This window comes from Sorex araneus, chromosome 3 (genome assembly GCF_027595985.1).
Source record: "Sorex araneus isolate mSorAra2 chromosome 3, mSorAra2.pri, whole genome shotgun sequence".
NCBI classification, from domain to species: domain Eukaryota; kingdom Metazoa; phylum Chordata; class Mammalia; order Eulipotyphla; family Soricidae; genus Sorex; species Sorex araneus.
Window position 1 is genome coordinate 237867037 of NC_073304.1, and position 19059 is coordinate 237886095.

The 19059-nt window shown below is 68.1% G+C and overlaps 1 protein-coding gene across 1 annotated transcript in view; it reads right to left on the reverse strand.

Moving 5' to 3' along the window:
• DNAH17 (dynein axonemal heavy chain 17) overlaps nt 1-19059 on the reverse strand; it is a 63763-nt gene that overhangs the window by 19997 nt on the left and 24707 nt on the right. The window contains exons 30-54 of the mRNA XM_055132458.1: nt 16600-16752; nt 15732-15857; nt 15532-15639; nt 14760-14891; nt 14512-14672; nt 14199-14355; nt 13709-13813; nt 11603-11760; nt 11382-11520; nt 10663-10890; nt 10200-10337; nt 9782-9914; nt 9293-9420; nt 8876-9024; nt 7452-7734; nt 6689-6862; nt 6370-6577; nt 5974-6139; nt 4907-5009; nt 4055-4202; nt 3768-3859; nt 3468-3629; nt 3218-3382; nt 2696-2887; nt 1880-2146 (exon numbers count right to left, since the gene is read on the reverse strand). Of these exons, the coding sequence (XP_054988433.1) occupies nt 1880-2146; nt 2696-2887; nt 3218-3382; nt 3468-3629; nt 3768-3859; nt 4055-4202; nt 4907-5009; nt 5974-6139; nt 6370-6577; nt 6689-6862; nt 7452-7734; nt 8876-9024; nt 9293-9420; nt 9782-9914; nt 10200-10337; nt 10663-10890; nt 11382-11520; nt 11603-11760; nt 13709-13813; nt 14199-14355; nt 14512-14672; nt 14760-14891; nt 15532-15639; nt 15732-15857; nt 16600-16752 (3975 nt within the window). The remainder of the gene's footprint in view (nt 1-1879; nt 2147-2695; nt 2888-3217; nt 3383-3467; nt 3630-3767; nt 3860-4054; nt 4203-4906; nt 5010-5973; nt 6140-6369; nt 6578-6688; nt 6863-7451; nt 7735-8875; nt 9025-9292; nt 9421-9781; nt 9915-10199; nt 10338-10662; nt 10891-11381; nt 11521-11602; nt 11761-13708; nt 13814-14198; nt 14356-14511; nt 14673-14759; nt 14892-15531; nt 15640-15731; nt 15858-16599; nt 16753-19059) is intronic.

A 19059-nucleotide genomic window follows, 5' to 3' on the forward strand; every position in this document is an offset into this window, starting at 1 on the left:
CAGGAGGAAGAGAGCGGTGTGGAACGCCTTCAAGAGCGTCGAAGAAGTGGTTAAGAGGACGAAGAACCTCTGGCTCTGGGCACATCTTTTCAACTCCACCGTTCTTCCTGCACTAACACATGCCTCAGAGATCTGGGCCCTACAAAAACAGCATGAGAACAATATTTGGGTATCCCAAAGAGGAACCGAAAGAGCTATGCTTGGAGTATCACGCTTCACTCAAGTTAGAGAAGGAATCCGGAGTTCTGACCTCCGTCGACGATCAAGAATCAGGTAAATGATCACTGTATGAGTAAAATGCAAACACAAAAGTCCGTAAGTTTGTAACTGTACATCACAGTGATTCTCTAATAAAAAATAATAATAAAAAAAGAATCAAGGACACTGTCTCATTTGCCAAGATGTCGAACATCAGATCGGCCAGACACATAATGTGATTTAGTGACAACCACTGGACTAGAGCTGTTACCGACTGGATTCCACAGGACGTCAAAAGACCGCGTGACCGCTCATCTACGAGATAGTCAGATTTTTTCATCAAGACCCTGAACGAACGGTTTCAGGCTCTTCGTGTTCCTGGAGCGAGCAGATGCCATTGGGCTACACTAGCATGCGACAGGGATGAATGGAGACATTACTGGCACCCACTCTATGAACACCAGGATGACAAGTGATACAAGTGAAGAGGCGGAGAAAGAGGAGAGCACTGATTGGAGCGTGTAGCTGGGGGCGGAGAAGAGGAAAGCACTGATTGGAGCGTGTAGTCAGGGGGCGGAGAAGAGGAAAGCACTGATTGGAGCGTGTAGCCAGGGGGCGGAGAAAGAGGAAAGCACTGATTGGAGCGTGTAGTCATGGGGCGGAGAAGAGGAAAGCACTGATCGGAGTGTGTAGCCAGGGGGTGGAGAAAGAGGAGAGCACTGATTGGAGCGTGTAGCTGGGGGCGGAGAAGAGGAGAGCACTGATTGGAGCGTGTAGCCGGGGGCGGAGAAGAGGAGAGCACTGATTGGAGCGTGTAGCCGGGGGCGGAGAAGAGGAAAGCACTGATTGGAGCGTGTAGCCGGGGGCGGAGAAGAGGAAAGCACTGATTGGAGGGTGTAGGGGGGGCGGGGGCGGAGAAGAGGAGAGCACTGATTGGAGCGTGTAGCCGGGGGCGGAGAAGAGGAGAGCACTGATTGGAGCGTGCAGCCGGGGGCGGAGAAGAGGAGAGCACTGATTGGAGCGTGCAGCCGGGGGCGGAGAAGAGGAGAGCACTGATTGGAGCGTGTAGCCGGGGGCGGAGAAGAGGAAAGCACTGATTGGAGGGTGTAGGGGGGGCGGGGGCGGAGAAGAGGAGAAAACTGATTGGAGCGTGTAGCCGGGGGCGGAGAAGAGGAGAGCACTGATTGGAGCGTGTAGCCGGGGGCGGAGAAGAGGAAAGCACTGATTGGAGCGTGTAGCCGGGGGCGGAGAAGAGGAGAGCACTGATTGGAGCGTGTAGCCGGGGGCGGAGAAGAGGAAAGCACTGATTGGAGCGTGTATCCGGGGGCGGAGAAGAGGAGAGCACTGATTGGAGCGTGTAGCCTGGGGCGGAGAAGAGGAAAGCACTGATTGGAGCGTGCAGCCGGGGGCGGAGAAGAGGAGAGCACTGATTGGAGCGTGTAGGGGGGGCGGAGAAGAGGAGCACACTGAGGAAGCTGCTCTCTGTCCTGGTTGTGGTGCTGCCCCTGGCGGTGCCCCAGGGACGGGCAGCACCACAGCCAGGGGCAGCTCCCCTGACTAGCGGGTGAGGTGGCGTGTGCTCGGGTCCTTGTGACCTCTGCCCCAGACCCTGGTGGCCCGGAAGAGGCGTCCGTGGGTGGGTGGCCCGGGCGGCCAGGGCACCCCGGGGAGCGGAGCGCACCTTCAGCTGCCGGCGCACTTTGTCGATGAAGAACTTCCAGCACACCTCCCGCGTGTCGTTCAGGCCCAGCGACTTCACCTGCGGCCGCATGGACGAGATGATGTTCTCCACCTCCTCGTCCGTGAACAGCCCCGGGATCTCCCCCGACGCCAGCAGGTCGTTGATCAGCACCAGGAACTGCTCCTCGGCCACCTGAGAGTCGGTCATCAGGAACACGGAGGGCACGTTCTTCACGGCCGACTTGATGTACTGTGCGGCCAGGTCCAGCTGCGGCCAAGGACGCACAGTCAGGCCCTCGGGGGCAGCCCCCCAAGAAACACGCAGGGTGGCGGCAGGCAGTGGCTCCGTGGCGAGCCCGAGGCCACGCGCTCCATCCCTGGTGCCGCCTGCCGTGCCGGTGACCGTCTGCCCTGGCTGGAATCCAAAGGTCAGCAGCGGGAGTGACCCCGGGCTCTGGCCCGAGGCCCTGCCTCCCGGTGTCTGCCTGTGTCTGCCGGAAGGACAGACACCGGGCGGGGCCGCCAGCCTCAGGGTCCCAGCTTCCCGACACGCCTTCACTGTGGCCCCGGTCCCTTGCCCAGTGGGGTCACTGGGGGAGGAGAGGGCAGCGGGGTGGGGGCTGCCGGCCCATCCACGACGCTGAGGACACTGGGTACAGCCAGCACGGCACTCGGGGCCAGGGGGCTGTGGAGCCGCGGTGGGGGACGCCTGGATTCAGGGGTGGCCGGGCGCCCCGGGAGGATGGCACCCGACCGCACCCCCACGTGAGCCCGAGGGGCGGGCTCTGGGCGGGAGGTCGCGGCGCGGGGGCCGCACCTTGAGGTCGGGGATGGCGTAGCCCTTCTTGAGGGTGATCTGGAAGACGTCGAGGGCGCTGATGTAGGCGGCCAGGCGGGACAGGCTCTGCTTGCCGCTGCCGCCCACGCCCACCAGCAGGGCGTTGCCGCGCGGGGACTCCAGGATGCGGTTGATGCGGCAGACGTGGGCCACGGCGTCTTCAAACAGCACCTGCGGGCACGGGGGGCTGCCAGCGAGGGGCTGCACCGCGCGGGGGTGGGGGGCCAGCGGGGGTGCTCGCCCCGAGGGGAAGGTGCCAGCGAGGGGCTGCACCGGGGCCAGCGGGGGGGGGGGTTCACCCCAGGGGAAGGTGCCAGCAGGGGTCTCAGCGCGCGGGGACGGGGGGCCAGCGGGGGGTGGTGATGTTCGCCCCGAGGGGAAGGTGCCAGCAGGGGTCTCAGCACGCGGGGGCGGGGTGCCAGGGGGGGTGGTGATGTTCGCCCCGAGGGGAAAGTGCCAGCAGGGGTCTCAGCGCGCGGGGGCGGGCGGGGTGCTGCCCACCAGGTTCATGACCGCGTTGACCTCGTTGTAGCTGTCCAGCACTTCGGCGAGGATCTTGTTCAGGTATGCCACGTCGGTGACGGCGAAGTACTTGGCGTCGCCCACGCCCAGCGCGAAGTGGCAGTAGATGTTGGGCCTGGCGAACAGGTTGTCGTCCCCGAGGTCCTGGGGGCGGCGAGGGGCCGTCAGGAAGGAGCCCGGGTCCGAGGACCCGGCGGCCCCGCCCAGGGGACGCCGCCGCGGGACGCACGTCGAAGAACTTCTTGGTGGAGGCGATGGTGACGCGGCGCAGCGTGTCCTGGTCCTTGTCGTCCACCATCTTGTCGCCGTACACGCGCTCGGCCTCGTGCAGCCAGAGGCGGACCAGGTCCAGCGGGGTCTTCAGCAGCTCCGCCGTGGAGAACAGGATGCCCTGCGCGGGCGGGGGGCTGCAGCAGGCGCCGTGGGGGGGGACGCGGCCGGGGCACTCTCGGGGCACCTCCTCCCGGCCGCGCCCAGCCCGCCCTCACGCCCCCCGCCCCGGCCCGCACCCCGCGGGGAGCTGGGGTACCTGGAAGATGTTGGAGAGGTCCCTGAGGTTGAAGATGTAGTGAAACTTGATGGCCGTGGGGAGGAACGTCGTGGTCACCTTCTGGTGCAAGGCTGGCGGGGAGAGCGGCCTCGGTTTCCACACCCGGGGGCTCGGGCCGGGCGACCCCCACGGGCCGCGGGTTAAGCGGGCGGGCTGTGCCCCGAGGGAGAGACCGGCGACTGTGGACGTGCCCGCCCCTCTGGGCACTGAGCCTGCCCCCCTCCCCCTTCCCCGCCCCCTCCCCCGAGACGCGGCCGCCAGCTCACCCAGCGCCGAGGCCACCAGCTGGCCGCTCAGCCGCTGCACCACCATGGGCACGGCGCGGTAGGCCAGGTGCTGGCCCAGGATGGAGCTGTAGATGGCCGTCAGCGCCTCCTGGCCCGGGAAGCTGACGGCGAACACGCAGAAGTGCCGCTGCGGAGGGACCGCAGGGGCGTCAGGGGCCGGGCTCGGACCCCCCTCTCTGGGGTCACTCGGGGGCAGCCGACGAGAACCAGGACACCGGCTCCATCTGCGGGGGCCCGGGGGGTCCCATCCGGCTCTGCTCGGTGGGCCTCTACAGTGTTGGGGCCGGAACTGCCGCCCCGCACCACCTCCCCCGGTGCTCCGGGGTGACTCCTGGCTCTGTGCTCAGGAACCACTTGGGGTGTCAAGGGTCAAAGCTGGGTCGGCCGAGTGCAAGGCCAGTGCCTTACCGCTGTGCCCTCTCAGGCCCAGGGATAGTTTTTTTTTTCTTCTTTTTGCTTTTTGGGTCACACCCGGCGATGCACAGGAGTTACTCCTGGCTCTCCACTCAGGAATCACTCCTGGCGGTGCTTGGGGGACCCTATGGGATGCTGGGAATTGAACCCCGGTTGGATGTGTGCAAGGCAAACGCCCTCCCCGCTGTGCTGTTGCTCCGGCCCTGAGATACAGCTTTCGGAAGCAAATGTCCACCCAGCCCCTCTCTGTGGGCTGGAAGAAGATCAGCTGCCCATGGAGAAAGGCCCCAGTGGGGGCGGCCACAGCGGCCCTGCCCACAGCTTCAGGAATTCTTGGGGGTGTGTCTGAGGCAGCCCGGCTGCCCCCCCCCCCCCGTCGGCCAGAGCAGCTGACCCGAGTGATGGCTTCCTGCTGACCTGGAGCCTGGGGTCAATGGTGAAGGAGCCAGATGTGGGGTTCATGCAGGCCACATACTGGCAGTTATGCACGTCCTTCAGCGTCAGCTTCTGCCTGTCGTACCTGTGGAGGGACCCGCCGCCCCCACACCATCAGTCCCGCCCAGATCCCCCCCAAGGGCAAACAGGCCCCAAGCCTGGCGGGGGTCAGCGGCCAGAAGCACCTGTCCTTCCCGCGCCAGGCTCTGAGTTCAATCCCAGGCCACCCACGTCCCGAGCACCTTCACACGACAACGGGCAGCTGTGTGTGGGCGCCACGCAGCATGGGACCCCCGCCCCAGCTAATGGTGTGAGCACACAGCCAGGAGAGCGACCCTGCCATCAGGGTCAGCAGGTGCGACAGACCCAGGAGCACCCCAGCCCAGCGGGTGTGACCTGCAACTGCCACCAATCTTTAGGGGGGCTCAGGTGAGCTTAGAGGCCAGTTAAGTCACACCAGCCTGCCGCGCCTGGACCCGGGGCGGGGGGGGGGGGGGCAAAAGCAGACACATGGGGGGAGGGGGCCGCTCCCCTCCCCTCTCCACACCCCTCACTCTGGGCCTGGCTCCAGCCTAGGGGTACCAGATTTCCCTCCCAGGAGCCGCCGGGTCCCCGGGACCCTCCAGCCTGCCCTGTCAGCCATGGGACCAGCTTCGTCAGAGGTTTCAGATCAGGACACGGCGCCCCCAGCACCCCAAGATTCTTCAGGAAAAACTCAAAGGCCGGTCAGTATGGGTCCCCAAGCTCTACCTGTGACCGGTGACCCTGGACCCCCTGAGGGCCGATTCTGGCAAGCCTCTGGGGGCTGCACCAGACTTTCTCACGGGGCCCGCCCACTCTGTGGCTGCCCCTCCATCCCCCCAGCAGGTGTGGCCCCTGCCACGGGGGTCAACACCCGACACCCCCGCCCACGTCCTGGGCACTCGGCCACTGGGAGCAGCCCTTGGGCTTCTGGCGGGCGCAGGAGCTGGGCAGACCTGGAGACGCCTCTGGAGCTCCCGGCAAAGTCGGCTAACACCCTTCCAGCCCGCGGCAGCGCGGCCGCTCACCAGTGCCTGTGGTCCATGTGCTGGCGGATGAGGGTGTGGGGGGCCACGGTGCCGTACTTGTCCACCTCGGGCATGTTCATGTCGTCGATGAAGTAGATGAGCTTCTTGGTGCCCGGAGGCCCATAGTTCCGCCCCGACTTCTTCTCGAGGGGCTTCTCCAGGACCCCTAGAGCCACCGCCCAAGGCTGCTGACCACTGCTGCAGACCCCGGCAGGACCCCGGGGGGAGGCGGGGTGACCAGGGCTGGGGGTGCCGTTCCCCCATTCAGGAGGAGCGGGCAGCGTCTCAGCCGAGGAGAGCCAGAGGCGGCCAGATGGGAGGTGGGTGCGGGGTCCCGGCCTCCCGGAGCAGCGGCGAGACCCACTGGCCGGCCGCGGAGGGCCCGGGCAGCCTCACCCTGCAGCATGGCCGAGGTGGTGTAGAAGTTGAAGGGCACGGCCTGCACCAGGTACTCGTCGGGGTTGAGGCTGCTCAGCTTGTCGCCCATGAGCACCGACTTCCCGGTGCCCGCGTTGCCCACCAGCATCACGGGCCACGCCTTCCCCATGAGCAGGTCCATGAAGTAGCGGATGCGGATGGTCTCCGTGGTGTGCACCAGGGAGGCCTGGACCGGGGCGGGCAGGCGCTGAGGCCCCTCCGGCGGCCGCCCCCGGCCCCGCTCTGGGCTCCAAGCCAGGCGCCCCCAGCCCCCACTCCGGGCCCCTCGACCCGCTACCTGCAGCGGGATGTCCGGGTCCAGCTCGAAGTTGGGCACCTTGTCGGTCCAGGGCAGGAACTTCCTGGTTTCTGGGTCGATGTAGTAGTCGAACATGCTGCCCTGGGAGGGGAACTTGACGCTCTTGAACTCGTTGACCCACCACCTGCTGAACTCCACACGGTGATCCACGAGCTGCGGAGGGCGAACACCAGCTGGGGGCGGGGCCACGAGCGGGGGCGGGCCATGAGGGGCGGGGCCATGAGGGGCGGGGCCACGAGTGGGGGCGGGGCCATGTCAGGGTGGGGCCACAAGAGAGGCGGGGACCAAGGCAGACGTGGGGGCAGGGCCCATGTGAGGGCGGGGCCACGAGCGGGGGGTGGGGCCACTGGCGGGGCGGGGCCATGAGTGGGGGCGGGGCCATGAGTGGGGGCGGGGCCATGAGTGGGGGCGGGGCCGGAGCTAGTACAAGCGGGGCGGGGCCACGAGTGGGGGCGGGGCCATGTCAAGGGGAGGCCACAAGAGAGGCAGGGCCCGAGGCACACGTGGGGGCAGGGCCCATGTGGGGGCGGGGCCATGAGCGGGGGCGGGGCCATGTCAAAGTGGGGCCACAAGAGAGGCCGGGACCAAGGCACACGTGAGGGCAGGGCCCATGTGGAGGCAGGGCCACTAGCTGGGCGGGGCCATGGGCTGGGCGGGGCCACTCGTGGGGCGGGGCCCAAGCCAGTACAAGCGGGGCGGGGCCACGAGCGGGGCGGGGCTGCCGCGTCCCCCACGAGCTCACTTGGTCCTGGAACATGGCCCCGCCGAAGGCCCAGAAGCAGGCGAAGACGAAGTAGAGCTCGTAGAGCTCCTTGGGCGAGTCGGGCGGCGCGCTGGTGTCGGTGAGCAGGCACTCGAGCAGGTAGAGCAGCGTCTGGATGGTGGTGATCTCGGGCACCGGCGTGATCCGCTTGAAGCTCACGCGCACCTTGTCCAGGCAGGTGGGCAGGTACTTGTCGAAGAGGATCATCAGGTTGGCCTTCTCCGACTGCACCTTGCGCCGCTCGATCCAGCTGCTCACCACCCTGGGGAGGCCGGGCGCCACGCACAGAAGTCAGAGGCCGACCGTGGTGTCTGGGGAGGGGGCCCCTCCTCAGTGGGTCCCGCTACGCTGGGCTCAGGGGGAGAGAACTAGGAACCCACCTGTGCTACCCCAAATTCTAGGCTGCTGGCGCAGGGAAATTGAATGGAGGGTTCAGGGCATGGTCTGGGTGGGGGTAGGGTGGGAGAGAGCGGGAGGGGCGAGGAAGGACGAGAAAGACCAAAGCCAGGACTCCTGGATCCAACCACGCCTGAAGCCTGCCAGGCTGCAAACCGTCCACTGTTCTGAGGGCAGGGGCTTCAGGTAATTCTAGTCGAGGGTGAAGCTGTCCATCCCCCACACACTGCTGCTCTGTAGGCGCCGTGCGGGGGGCGGGAACCACACCCACCTGTTCCAGGTAGGGCTGCAGAGCACTGACCCTCCCCTGCGGCTGAGTCATGTGAGGCCCCCCGGGGTCCCGCAGCCCAGCCAGGGCCTTGCCTGTGGGCGGAGAAGGAGCCCTCCCTGGGGAGAAGCACCCTGCGCCCAAAGGCACCCAGGGAGCAGGGCGGGGCGCGGGTGGGACTGGCGGCAGGTGCTCCCCACCGGGGCTCTGAGAGCAGACGCAGGTGGCACCCGGGCCCCAGCATGGCCCAGCCCAGCTGGCTGCAGGCTGCTGCAGTGGCCATGGGGAGGGAGCGACTGGCAGAGAGAGAGGCGGAGGGGGCACCGGACACAGGGCACAGGGCCCTGGGGGCGGGAGCAAATCCGGGCAAGGCCGCCCACGGAGAGGCCTGGGGAGGGGCACAGCGTCCCTGCCGGGTCTGGCCCCTGGCCCCGGGGCTGTGGGTCCCTCGGCCTCTCCCCGGCTCCCCAGGCCGCCTGAGCCCCGACGGCTACTGCCCTGCTGTCCCAGTTCCTGCTCTGCGCCCTGCTCCCCACTCCACCTGCTGCCCCCCGCTGTCCCCACCTGTCCCCTCACCCGCGCCCACAGCTCCACCTGGACTGGGTGCCTGACCCCCACCGTCCACCTGACCCGGGTGCTCTCGCACAGGGCGTCCAGGTCAGAGGAGTCCAGACCCCCCGCCCCGGGCTCGCACAGTCGCGGACCCCCGTGGCTCACGCGCACCCCCGCCCGCACTCACGGGTTCCAGCCCAGGTCCGCGGGGTTGATGTACAGGATGCCGGCGCGGGACACGGTGGCGGGGGTGGCGGTGCGCAGGTGGCTGATCTCGAACACCAGCCTCATGGTGCGGTTCAGGGGGATCCGCTCGTTGCTGGCCAGGGTGAGCACCTGGCGAGGGGGCCCGTTTCGGCGGCGCACGCCTGCCGCTGGCCAGCTGCCTCCACTGTCCGGTCCCGCACTCCCGACCAGGGCTGCCTCCGGCTCTGTCCGGCCCTGCCCCCCTCCCGCCGCTCACTGCTGGCTGCTGGGGACGCCCTGTCCCTCTGCCTCCCGGGTGCCAGCTGTCCTTCCCGCAGTGTGTCCATGGCACCGCCCGGCCTGAGCGCCCTCCTGCCCGCTTGGTGACGGGTGACACCGGCAGTGCCAGGGCTCTCACCTTGTTGTCGTCCATGACGGTGTTGAGGGACTCGATCCACATGGGGTCGATGTCGCCGTCCAGCACTATCCACTTGGGGCCGTCATGGGTGATGTTGGCCAGGTCCCGCATGATGGTGGAGAAGAGGCCTGGGGTACACGAGGGGCAGGGGAGCGGGGGTGGGTGAGGACACGCAGGCAGGAGCGGCGGCCGCTGTGAGTGCAGCTGGCACTTCCCGGGTCCTGTGGCCGGTGGGCAGGCGGGGGGCTGTGCCTGGTGCCACCCCGCGTCCCGCTCCGCGCCCCTCGCCCCTTCCAGAGGTTTGCTGAGCCCGGGGGGAGGCTGTGGGAAGAGTGGGAGGTGGGGCAGCCCCCCCAGCAAACCTGCCCTTCCCGCGCCCCCCGGGCCTCTCGCCGCCCCCCGCCCCGACGTCCTCGCCCAGCCCTTCCCGGCGCACTCGGAGTCCAGCCTGCTCGCAGGCACGGCGCCCGCACCGGGCCCGCTCCTCACCGTCTTTCCACTCCCTGGTCGCCGGGTTGATGATGCCGAAGAGCTCGTCGCAGGTGACGGCCTTGGGGTCCAGGTCGACGGCCACCGGCTTCCTCTTCAGGTTCTGGTAGGTCTTGTTCAGGGACTTGAGGACCTGCCGAGGGCGGCTGGGTCGGGGCTGGGGACCCCCGAGGGGCGAGGCGCGGAGGCTGCCGCGCTGGGACGGGGCCGGGGTGGCCCTCGAGGCCCGTCTCCCCCTTTGCTCTTTCTCGCTGGGGGTTTGGGCCACACCCGCGGGTGCTCGGGGCCGGCCCGACAGTGCTCGGGGGACTGTGTGGGACACAGGTCGGCCGAGCGCCAGCGCCCCCCGCCGTACTGCTGCCTTTGGAAGCAGGGGCGTCAGGGGCACGAGCTGCGGGGCCCCGTCCGGGGGGCTCACCTGGGACTTGCCGCTGCCCGCGTTGCCGATGATGAACACCGAGTGCCGCACCTGCAGCAGCTCCTCCAGCTGCACCACCTTCAGCACGAAGCTGTCCTCGGCCTGCAGCCGCAGCTCCACCACGCTCTGCTTGATCACCTGCGGCGGGGGCGCTCAGCGGGCGGGCCCCCCGTGGACCCCCATGGACCCCGGCCAGGCAGGGCAGCCCCCCGTGGACCCCAGGCTGGGCGGGGGAGCCCCCCGTGGACCCCCGTGGACCCCGGCCAGGCAGGGGGGCCCCCTGGACGCTGGGCAGGGGAGCCCCCCGTGGACCCCGGCTGGGCAGGGCAGCCCCCCGTGGACCCCGGGCCCGGCAGGGGAGCCCCCCATGGGCCCCGGGCCGGGCAGGGCAGCCCCCCGTGGACCCCGGCCGGGCGGGGGAGCCCCCCGTGGGCCCCCCCGGACGCCGGGCCCGCCCCCTCACCTTCTCAAAGTTCAGGTCTCGCTTCCGGGGCACGTCCAGGGCGGGGAAGAGGTCCCCGATCAGCCCCATGAACACGGGCAGGTCGTCGGTCACGATCTTGGGGATGTTGAAGTCCCGCAGTGCCCGCATGAGCACCTGGTCCTCTGCCCGGCTCGGGTCCCCCCTCTTCAGGGAGCCGGCCACCACCAGTACAGACTTGATGGCCCGCAGGCCCCAGTCATAGTGATCCTACGGAGGGGCACGCACACGTGACCACGCCCCCCGCGACGGCCCCACCTATGTACACGTGACCACGCTTCCCTGGGCCTGTACACACGTGACCACGCCTCCCCGGGCATGTACATATGTGACCACACCTCCCTGGGTATATGCACATGTGGTCACACCTCCCCGAGTATGTACACATGTGGCCATGCCTCTCCAGACATGTACACATGACCATACCTTCCCGTGTGTACATGTGACCACACCTTCCCGTGTGTACATGTGACCATGCCTCCTCATGTGCATGTGATGCTCCCTGGGTATGTAGACGTGCCCACACCTTCCCATGTATGTACACACGTGACCACGCTTCCCCAGGTATGTACACGTGACCATGCCTCCCCATGTGCACGCACGACCACGCCTCCCCTCAGGCCGGGCAGGGCTGGGGCACGACACCTGTCAACGCCCTCCGTGCAGGGCCTGGCCAGACGTGCTCAGCGCCCCGCACACACCTGCTTGGACAGCAGCTCCTTGCACAGCGTGTAGAGCGTGATGAACTTCCGGGCCAGCAGGCGGGCCTCCAGGAAGCCCTCGGCCACCAGCATGATCTCGCAGATGAGCTCGAAGTCGGGCACGACCATGGCGCAGGGCCTGGGGATGCCGGTGGGCTGCCTGGGTGTCCCGCCCCCCACGCCCGGCACGGCCCGCCCGCCCAGCCCCGGGCCCCGCGCACCGGAACAGCGCCTTCAGGTTCTCGGGCAGCTCCGTGCGGCCGGCGTAGCCCGGGTTCATGGTGATGAAGATGCCCACCGACGGGATGAGGCTGATCATCTCGCCCAGGAAGTTGAACGTCTTCTTCTTGGCCCGGATGGCGTCCTGGACGCATTTCACCTGGACCCGGGGCCGCGGCCGCGTCAGCCTGGGCCCCGCCACCCCCCCTGCGGTGGGTGGTGGATGCCGGCCTGGGTCCTCTCGCATCGAGCAACCCCTGAAACGGGGCGTGCAGGGAGCCCACAGCGCCCGGGAAGGGCGGGTGCAGCCCTTCAGGGACGGACGCCCCCCCCCCCGCCGCACACCTGCCTCTGGAGTTCTGCCGCTGTGTGAGGCTGACGCGTCCTCTGAGGCGCCCCCCAGGCCCGGGGCAGAGCTGGCTCCACCCCCCGCCCACCGCCCAGCCCACTCTCCGCTGGGGGACGAGCTCGCTTTCCCAAGTTACCCCGTCGGGCCAGGCCTGAGTGTCGCAGCATCGCTTGCGCCTCCAGTGGGGCCACAGGGCCCCTCCCCCACACGGACCCCCGGAGCCCAACCTCTGACCTCCGAGACTGGCAGGAGGCCCTGGCCTCACCCCACCGGCTGGGTGCGGCCCCTTCAACAGGGAAACAAGGGAAACGGCTGTGGTCACTGCGGACGGGGAGGACCAGGGCCCCGGGGCAGGCCCAGAAACCCCTTGGCGCCGGAGAAGCCTGTCACGGGGCAGCCTGGCCTAGGCACGGGCCTCCCCTCCCTGTCCTGGCAGCGACACCCGCTTCTCCCTCACGTTCTGCACCCAAACCCTGCGCCTCCCTGGGGGTCCCCGCGGCTGTCTCTGAATCAGTGTTTTCCTCCCCCTCCCACAAGCACAACGGCTGCACCGTAGTGCAGCTCACCCCACAGTGCTCGGGGACTGCTCCTGGCTCTGTGCTCAGGGGCCTCTCAGGGTGCCCAGAGATCCGAGCCCGGGCTGGGTTTGCACAAGGCCGGTGCCCGAGCCCCCATACTGGCTCTCTCCCCGGGAGTTCTTCACCTTCTCTCTCTGTCCTGACTTGCTTCACTTCCTCCCGCAGAGCTCTCTGCCAGGGATAACGGGCTGAGCAACCGGAGGGGGCGCCTGCGCCCGGCGTCTTGGTCGTTTCTGTCCTGGGGTCACTCCTGGCCGTGCTCAGGGGGCCAGGTGTGGTCCCGGCCCTGGGTCCGGGCCCCCCGCAAGACAGGGGTCTCCCTGCAGCCCTATTTCTCCGGCCCCTTCAGAGGACCCTCCCAGGGTTCCCGCCGCGCCAGCGCCTGTGGCTGTCCCCGGGTGGGCGGTTCCAGCAGCCGGGCCACCCCCTGCGCCCACCCCAGTGTGCTGCCACCCGCCCGGGCAGCGTCTGTCTTGCTCTGCGTCCTCCCACGCCAGGGTCCGCTCGTCCAATGCGGGTTTGCAAGTAACACACCAGACAGCCTTGGGCCCCGCAACCAGCCGCCCCTCCCACCTCTGGCACCTGCAGAGGGAGGGGCAGGGCTGCAGGGCCTGCAGGGCAGGGGCACGGGGGCGCCCCTCCTGGCCCGTGCTGGCTGTCGGAGGGGGCGCAGCCTGAGCCTGCCCCTGCTCCCCGCTTGGCGCCGCAGCCCGTCTGGACTCCTCGCCCGCTGGTAGGGAGGCCCTCGCTCTCGGCCCTTCCCTCCCTCCCCCACCCCCAGCCCGGCGTGGGGTCCCCCGCCTCTGCAGAGGCCGCCCGGGTCCCCCTGAGCTCACACCCCGGGTGCCCGGAACAGGCCCTGGGCCTCTGGCCTGGGTTAACGACCCTGCTGGAGGGTGGGGCCGCGTCCCCGGGGCCGCCACCGTGGGGTCCAGCGGGCGCCTGCTGGCCTGGGTGTCTGCTGCCCCCGGGATGTGCCGAGGCCGACACACAGGCCCCGTCACGGGCTCCGAGTGAGGGTCTGCGGGTCTCGGCCCCACCCCGCTGTGCTCCGGGCCCACCCGGCTCTGTGCTCCGGTCACTCCTGGCGGTGCCAGGGACCGAGGCAAGTGCCCTCCCCAGCCACAGCAGGCTCGTGCCTCGCACCCGGGACCTGCTGGCCGCGAGCAGCCTGCGCCTACCTGCACGGCGATCACCGAAAGCACCTCCACCGAGATGCGGTTGAACTCGTCGAAGCAGCCCCAGGCGCCCGTCTGCGCCAGGCCCTTGTAGATGTTCCCGCAGGACTGGGAGGGGAAACGGAGGTGCGAGCTGCGTGTGCGTGCGTGTGCGTGCGTGTGTCCTGCAGCCCAGCCCTCACTCCCCTCTGGCTGCATTAGTCCCCGTCGGGCACGTGTGGGGGCGAGCGGGTGGGAGGGGCTGCGGGAAGGGCACTCGCTGCCCCGTGCCAGCCCTCCTCTGTGCCCTGCGTGTGCTCTCTGCACGCCAGGAAGGGGCTCCGCCGGGGCCGGGCGCCGCAAATGGGGGCGACTGGAGCACTCCCACGTGAGCTCCGGATGCAGGGAAGCCGCCCCCGGGGGCTGCCTCAGCTGGGACTTTCCTCCAACGCGCCCCCAGGAGGGGGTCCCAGCCTCAGCTCGAACCCACCCCCGCACACGAGGGGTCTGGCACCTTGTAGTCCATCTGCTCGGAGCAGTTGAAGACGTACACCATGGTGCCCAGCGCCCGGCCCAGGTCCTTGGTGGTCTCTGTCTTGCCCGTCCCAGCAGGGCCCGCGGGGGCGCCCCCCATGATCAGGTGGAGGGACTGGGTCAGGGTGATGTAGCATCTGCAAAGAGCCTGCGGTCACCCCCGAGGGTGGCACTGGGCGCTCCCCTCTGGGCTCCTGTGACGCCTGCTTGGTCCCGCAGGGGCCTCGGGGGACACGGGGGGCTGGTGAGGGACCTGGGGGCACTGCGGGGTGCTCCCGCCTGCCACGGCGCACCTGTCGGTGAGCGGCGTGATGACCAGCCGGGGCGTGTTGCCCAGGTACTCGTACGAGTACAGGATCTGCGCGTCGCAGATGTTGGCGAAGCAGTGCTGCCTCTCCTCGTCCCAGCGGTGCCGCAGCTGCGACTGCCAGGTGAAGGCCTGGGAGCTCTCCACCTGCGGCGGGCAGGGCGGCTCAGACCCCGCGCGGGCCCCTGGGGCCGCGTCTGAGGCGGGGGGGTGGGGGCGCCTGCCCGCGCGTGCCTTGGCCAGGATCATCTTGGCCACCACGTCCCGCGCGTGCACGTCGATGGTGCAGATGGTCATGATCTTCATCCTGTCGCCGGGGCTCAGGCTGCCGATCAGCAGGGTGATGAGCGTGTTCAGCTGGCTGATCTGCGCGGCACGGGCGCTGAGCTGGGCGGCCGAGGACGGGCACCCCGGGCCCGGCCCTGCTGGGGCGCCGGAGCCTCGGAGCACCAGCAGAGCAGGGGAAGCCACGCACGGTGGCCGTTAGCGGAAGGGGGGCTTGAGGCGTTTATCACGTGTCCTCCCACGTGGCGCCCCGAGTCCAGCCGGCCCTTCCGGTGCTTCTCAGCCCCCCGGGCCGGAGGATGTGGTGCTGGGACCAGCAGAGGCTCCCAGCCACGTGGGGGCAGGAGAACGCCGAGGGGCAGGGACCACCGTGGGGATCCCAGGGCTGCCCCCAGGGTGGTGCCTGCCTTGCACCATAACCCCTGAATTTTTTTCTTACTGCTTTGGGGCCACACCCAGTGATGCTCAGGGGTTACTGCTGGCTCAGTGCTCAGGAATCACTCCTGGCGGTGCTCAGGGGACTAAATGAGATAGATGCCGGGGATCGAACCCAGACCGGCCGCATGCAAGGCCAGCGCCCTCCCTGCTGTCCTACCGCTGCAGCCCCTAAGGAAGAACCTTCACGGCACGGCTAATCCCAGCAGGCTGCGAAGTCCCTGGGTCTGAAGCACCGGCTCCGGCGCCTCCCCACACGGCATCCCCCAGGCGCGCTCTCACACACCTGCTTTTTGTTGTAGTCCTTGATGGCGTTTTCGTAGCCCTCCTCCAGCCGCGCGAACGCCAGCCCCACTTCCGTGGTCCACCAGATCTGGGTGCACGTGAGCGCGATCTGCAGACAGAGCCGCCCAGACGCCGCGGCACCGCTTAGCCGTCCTCCACCGGGGCGGGTCCCCTGGGGCTCGCGACCCCCGCGCCGCGGACCTGGGCGGGGTAGTCGAAGATCCACTGCTCCCGCGGCTTCTCCTCGTAGGTCACCACGGCTTCCGGGATCTCGTGGCGCAGCGTGGCGCACATCCGGTCCAGCACGCGGTTCAGCCAGACCTCTACCTGCGGCGGGCCGGGAGCCACGGTGGACCCCGCGCCCTCCACTCCCCGCGACTCGCTTCACTACACTGCAGCCACCCCCCGCTGTCCTCGCAGCACCACCGGGACCCCCGTCACACCACCACCACTGCCGGGACCACCGTGCTCCCGTCACAGCACCAGCCGGGGGTGAGTGGGCAGTAGGGTGGGCAGTAGGGGTGGGCAGTAGGAGTGGGCAGTAGGAGTGGGCAGTAGGAGTGGGCAGCAAGCCCAGCCGGGTCCCCTCCCCACAAAGCTCAGGCTGCTCCCGGGCAGAGGAGAGGAGGGGGCGGGTCTAGAGGCCCAGCTACGACCCCCCGCCGAGGCCACGCGGAGCCTGGAGACGCACCGAGGGCTCTGCCCTGCCGTGTCCGGCTCTGTCTGCCGGCCAGAGAACAGCAGGCTCCTGCCACCTGCGCCCCAGGCCCAATGCCGGCGCCCCTCTGGGTTTCTTCTGTGAGGTGAAGCCCCCCGCCCCCACCCGCCCCGCAGCTCATCTGTCTTTGCCCAGGCTGATGTCCAAATCGATGGGGCTGTGGGCAGGAGGGCGGCTGGGGCGCCTGCGGTCACGGGGAGACAGGCCGGCAGAGGCTGCAGAGGGGGACCCCCTGCAGTGGGGCGGGGGGGCAGGCCGCCCGTGCCCAGCGGGGCCCTCTGGGTCCCCAGGGTGGGCCTCTGGACGTGCCCCCGCCCTGTCCTTGGAGCAGGGCCGGAGGGAGGAGCTCACCTGCCCCGAGAGGTCACACTCCCTGTCGAAGTCCACGTACTCGTCCTCCTTGCTGTACATGCCCAGCCCCACCTTGGCCGGCTTCCCCTCGGGCCCCAGCTGGAACTTCAGCTGGCACAGGCTGTCGAAGAGCTTGGACAGGTGGCGGCTCACCTGGGCGGGCGCAAGCAAGACGCTCGGGGGGCGGTGCTCCCCCAAGCAGGCGCCGCTGCCGCTGCCCAGGGGTGCGGGAGGAGGGGCTCGAGGGGAACAGGGGAGGGCGGGGATGGGCAGGACAGACGGGACACGGGCAGGGCCCGGCCTCCCTGCCGCCCTGGCGCCCAGTGTCGCGCGGTTCCCTGCCGGGTCTCGGGGTGCCTGGCAGCGGCTTCCTTCCGCTCCGTAGGGGGGAATGAACCGTGTGTGTGTGGGGGGGATGAACCGTGTGTGTGTGTGGGGGATGAACCGTGTGTGTGTGTGGGGATGAACCGTGTGTGTGTGTGGGGATGAACCGTGTGTGTGTGGGGGGGATGAACCGTGTGTGTGTGGGGGGATGAACCGTGTGTGTGTGGGGGGGATGAACCGTGTGTGTGGGGGGGGGATGAACCGTGTGTGTGTGGGGGGGATGAACCGTGTGTGTGGGGGGGGAATGAACCGTGTGTGTGGGGGGGGAATGAACCGTGTGTGTGGGGGGGGAATGAACCGTGTGTGTGTGGGGGGGATGAACCGTGTGTGTGGGGGGGGAATGAACCGTGTGTGTGGGGGGGGAATGAACCGTGTGTGTGGGGGGGGATGAACCGTGTGTGTGTGGGGGGGATGAACCGTGTGTGTGGGGGGGGAATGAACCGTGTGTGTGTGGGGGGGATGAACCGTGTGTGTGTGTGGGGGATGAACCGTGTGTGTGTGTGGGGATGAACCGTGTGTGTGTGTGGGGATGAACCGTGTGTGTGTGGGGGGGATGAACCGTGTGTGTGTGGGGGGATGAACCGTGTGTGTGTGGGGGGGATGAACCGTGTGTGTGGGGGGGGGATGAACCGTGTGTGTGTGGGGGGGATGAACCGTGTGTGTGGGGGGGGAATGAACCGTGTGTGTGGGGGGGGAATGAACCGTGTGTGTGGGGGGGGAATGAACCGTGTGTGTGTGGGGGGGATGAACCGTGTGTGTGGGGGGGGAATGAACCGTGTGTGTGGGGGGGGAATGAACCGTGTGTGTGGGGGGGGATGAACCGTGTGTGTGTGGGGGGGATGAACCGTGTGTGTGGGGGGGGAATGAACCGTGTGTGTGTGGGGGGGATGAACCGTGTGTGTGGGGGGGGAATGAACCGTGTGTGTGTGGGGGGATGAACCGTGTGTGTGTGGGGGGAATGAACCGTGTGTGTGTGGGGGGGATGAACCGTGTGTGTGTGTGGGGGATGAACCGTGTGTGTGTGTGGGGATGAACCGTGTGTGTGTGTGGGGGATGAACCGTGTGCGTGTGTGGGGATGAACCGTGTGTGTGTGGGGGGGATGAACCGTGTGCGTGGGGGGGGATGAACCGTGTGTGTGTGGGGGGGATGAACCGTGTGTGTGTGGGGGGAATGAACCGTGTGTGTGGGGGGGGATGAACCGTGTGTGTGTGGGGGGGATGAACCGTGTGTGTGGGGGGGAATGAACCGTGTGTGTGTGGGGGGGATGAACCGTGTGTGTGGGGGGGGAATGAACCGTGTGTGTGTGGGGGGATGAACCGTGTGTGTGTGGGGGGAATGAACCGTGTGTGTGTGGGGGGGATGAACCGTGTGTGTGTGGGGGGGATGAACCGTGTGTGTGTGTGGGGATGAACCGTGTGTGTGTGGGGGGGATGAACCGTGTGTGTGTGGGGGGATGAACCGTGTGTGTGTGGGGGGATGAACCGTGTGTGTGTGTGGGGGATGAACCGTGTGTGTGTGGGGGGATGAACCGTGTGTGTGTGTGGGGATGAACCGTGTGTGTGGGGGGGGGATGAACCGTGTGTGTGTGGGGGGGATGAACCGTGTGTGTGTGGGGGGGATGAACCGTGTGTGTGGGGGGGGGATGAACCGTGTGTGTGTGTGGGGATGAACCGTGTGTGTGTGGGGGGGATGAACCGTGTGTGTGTGGGGGGATGAACCGTGTGTGTGTGTGGGGATGAACCGTGTGTGTGTGTGGGGGATGAACCGTGTGTGTGTGGGGGGGATGAACCGTGTGCGTGGGGGGGGATGAACCGTGTGTGTGTGTGGGGATGAACTGTGTGTGTGTGTGGGGATGAACCGTGTGTGTGTGTGGGGATGAACCGTGTGTGTGGGGGGGGGATGAACCGTGTGTGTGTGTGGGGATGAACCGTGTGTGTGTGGGGGGGATGAACCGTGTGTGTGTGGGGGGATGAACCATGTGTGTGTGTGGGGATGAACCGTGTGTGTGTGGGGGGGATGAACCGTGTGTGTGTGGGGGGGATGAACCGTGTGTGTGTGGGGGGGATGAACCGTGT